The sequence below is a fragment of the Austrofundulus limnaeus genome, unplaced genomic scaffold (genome assembly GCF_001266775.1).
Source record: "Austrofundulus limnaeus strain Quisiro unplaced genomic scaffold, Austrofundulus_limnaeus-1.0 Scaffold946, whole genome shotgun sequence".
In the NCBI taxonomy this organism is placed as follows: domain Eukaryota; kingdom Metazoa; phylum Chordata; class Actinopteri; order Cyprinodontiformes; family Rivulidae; genus Austrofundulus; species Austrofundulus limnaeus.
In genome coordinates, this window is record NW_013953348.1 from 137,618 (window position 1) to 139,056 (window position 1,439).

Below are 1,439 nucleotides of genomic sequence, written 5' to 3' on the forward strand. Positions count from 1 at the left end.
GGCTTGATTTTTAGTAATCTTTTCCTGTTAAATCAATAAATCAAATCAAATCAATTAGTGTAGTAAAATGTAGGATGGTTGTTCATTAGTTCCTGCTCACATCAGACCGTAAAGCTTTAGAATGAAAATAACTGCTGTTTGTTCTGTCTCCTCACAGATTTATTCTGGCTCGTAAGTGCAGGAAGCTGTCAGACCTGACCAAAGAAGAAAGGTTAGAGAAGATAAAAGATGTGATAAATTCACTGTGACCAGCTACAGCTGCTTCAGTCTAAACTCTTGTGTTGTTGTGTCTCTAGGCTGAAGAGGATCTGTGAGATTTACTCCAGAGTGCTGGGCTCAGAGGAGGCTCTGCATGTGAGTCTGCTTACACACAAACAGCTGCAACACAACAGCCAGGCTGATTCAGAAAAATGCAAAAGTAAAATGTGAAGCTATAGGAATTGTTGTTTGAGTTGATGTTTTTATGTTTTGTAAATGATGTTTTGTTTGAATATATTCTGGGGATAAAAGGGGCAGACATAAGATTTATTCTTCTTCTGCTACCWTTCATTTTATTCTGTTTTGTGTATTTTCTTTGTTTTTTATTGTATATAGTTATGTTTAAAAAATGAAATGAATAAATGTWTTGAACTGAATCATTTGAACYATGTTTGTCTTGCAGCCTGTGCACTACGAGGAGAAGAACTGGTGTGAGGAAGAGTACTCTGGAGGCTGCTACACAGCCTATTTCCCCCCAGGGATCCTGACCCAGTTTGGCAGGTAAATCCCCTCACTGGATGTTGTTGGTGCCACTGCCTTAAAGGTGAAGGTGCTGCAGTAATATGCTTACCTGTGTGTATCTGTGTTTTTGTTACCTTTTTAATACATTTTCTAGTATGCACACCAGTACACGTTTTAAGGATAAAAGCCTGGACAGAATACAGTGGAATGCCATTTTTGAGTTAGGGTTAGTGTTGGACAACAGATATGACTGGAAGTCAGTACACGGTCCTAACAAGGATAGAAATATAAACAGGTGTGTCCCTGTATGCAACCAAACTATTCCATGCACCACTGGGCATGTTAAATGAACTTCTATAAAAATATTGTTTGGTAAAAATGCACAACTGTTAACTAAGTGACACCAACAACACAAGAATAAGTCATTTCTACAGACACTGTGGTGAAATATGATCCGATGGAAGCTGAGCATCCCTCCCACTGAACGAGATCACCACATGTCAAGAGTCATCTTTAAAATCACTTTTAAAGAAAATATTTCAGTTTAGTTGTGCAACATAACCTCAGGGTTTAGAGGTCACTTCCTGCTAAGCTTCCCACCCCTTAGTGTGACCCCCTCTCATAGTGCATTTGATCACACATAACAGTATTTTTAAGGTTTAATTGGCTACAACTCTGTCATTTCTGAACATGAGATGAGACAAGTGGCAGGTGAATGT

The 1,439-nt window shown here is 38.7% G+C and overlaps 1 protein-coding gene across 1 annotated transcript in view; it reads left to right on the top strand.

Moving 5' to 3' along the window:
• LOC106533442 (amine oxidase [flavin-containing]) overlaps positions 1-759 on the top strand; it is a gene marked incomplete at both ends in the record, with an annotated part of 5,253 nt that extends 4,494 nt beyond the window's left edge. Inside the window, 3 exon segments of the mRNA XM_014029730.1 lie at positions 158-211; positions 297-354; positions 662-759. Of these exon segments, the coding sequence (XP_013885184.1) occupies positions 158-211; positions 297-354; positions 662-759 (210 nt within the window).
• Positions 760-1,439: the final 680 nt, after the last annotated feature.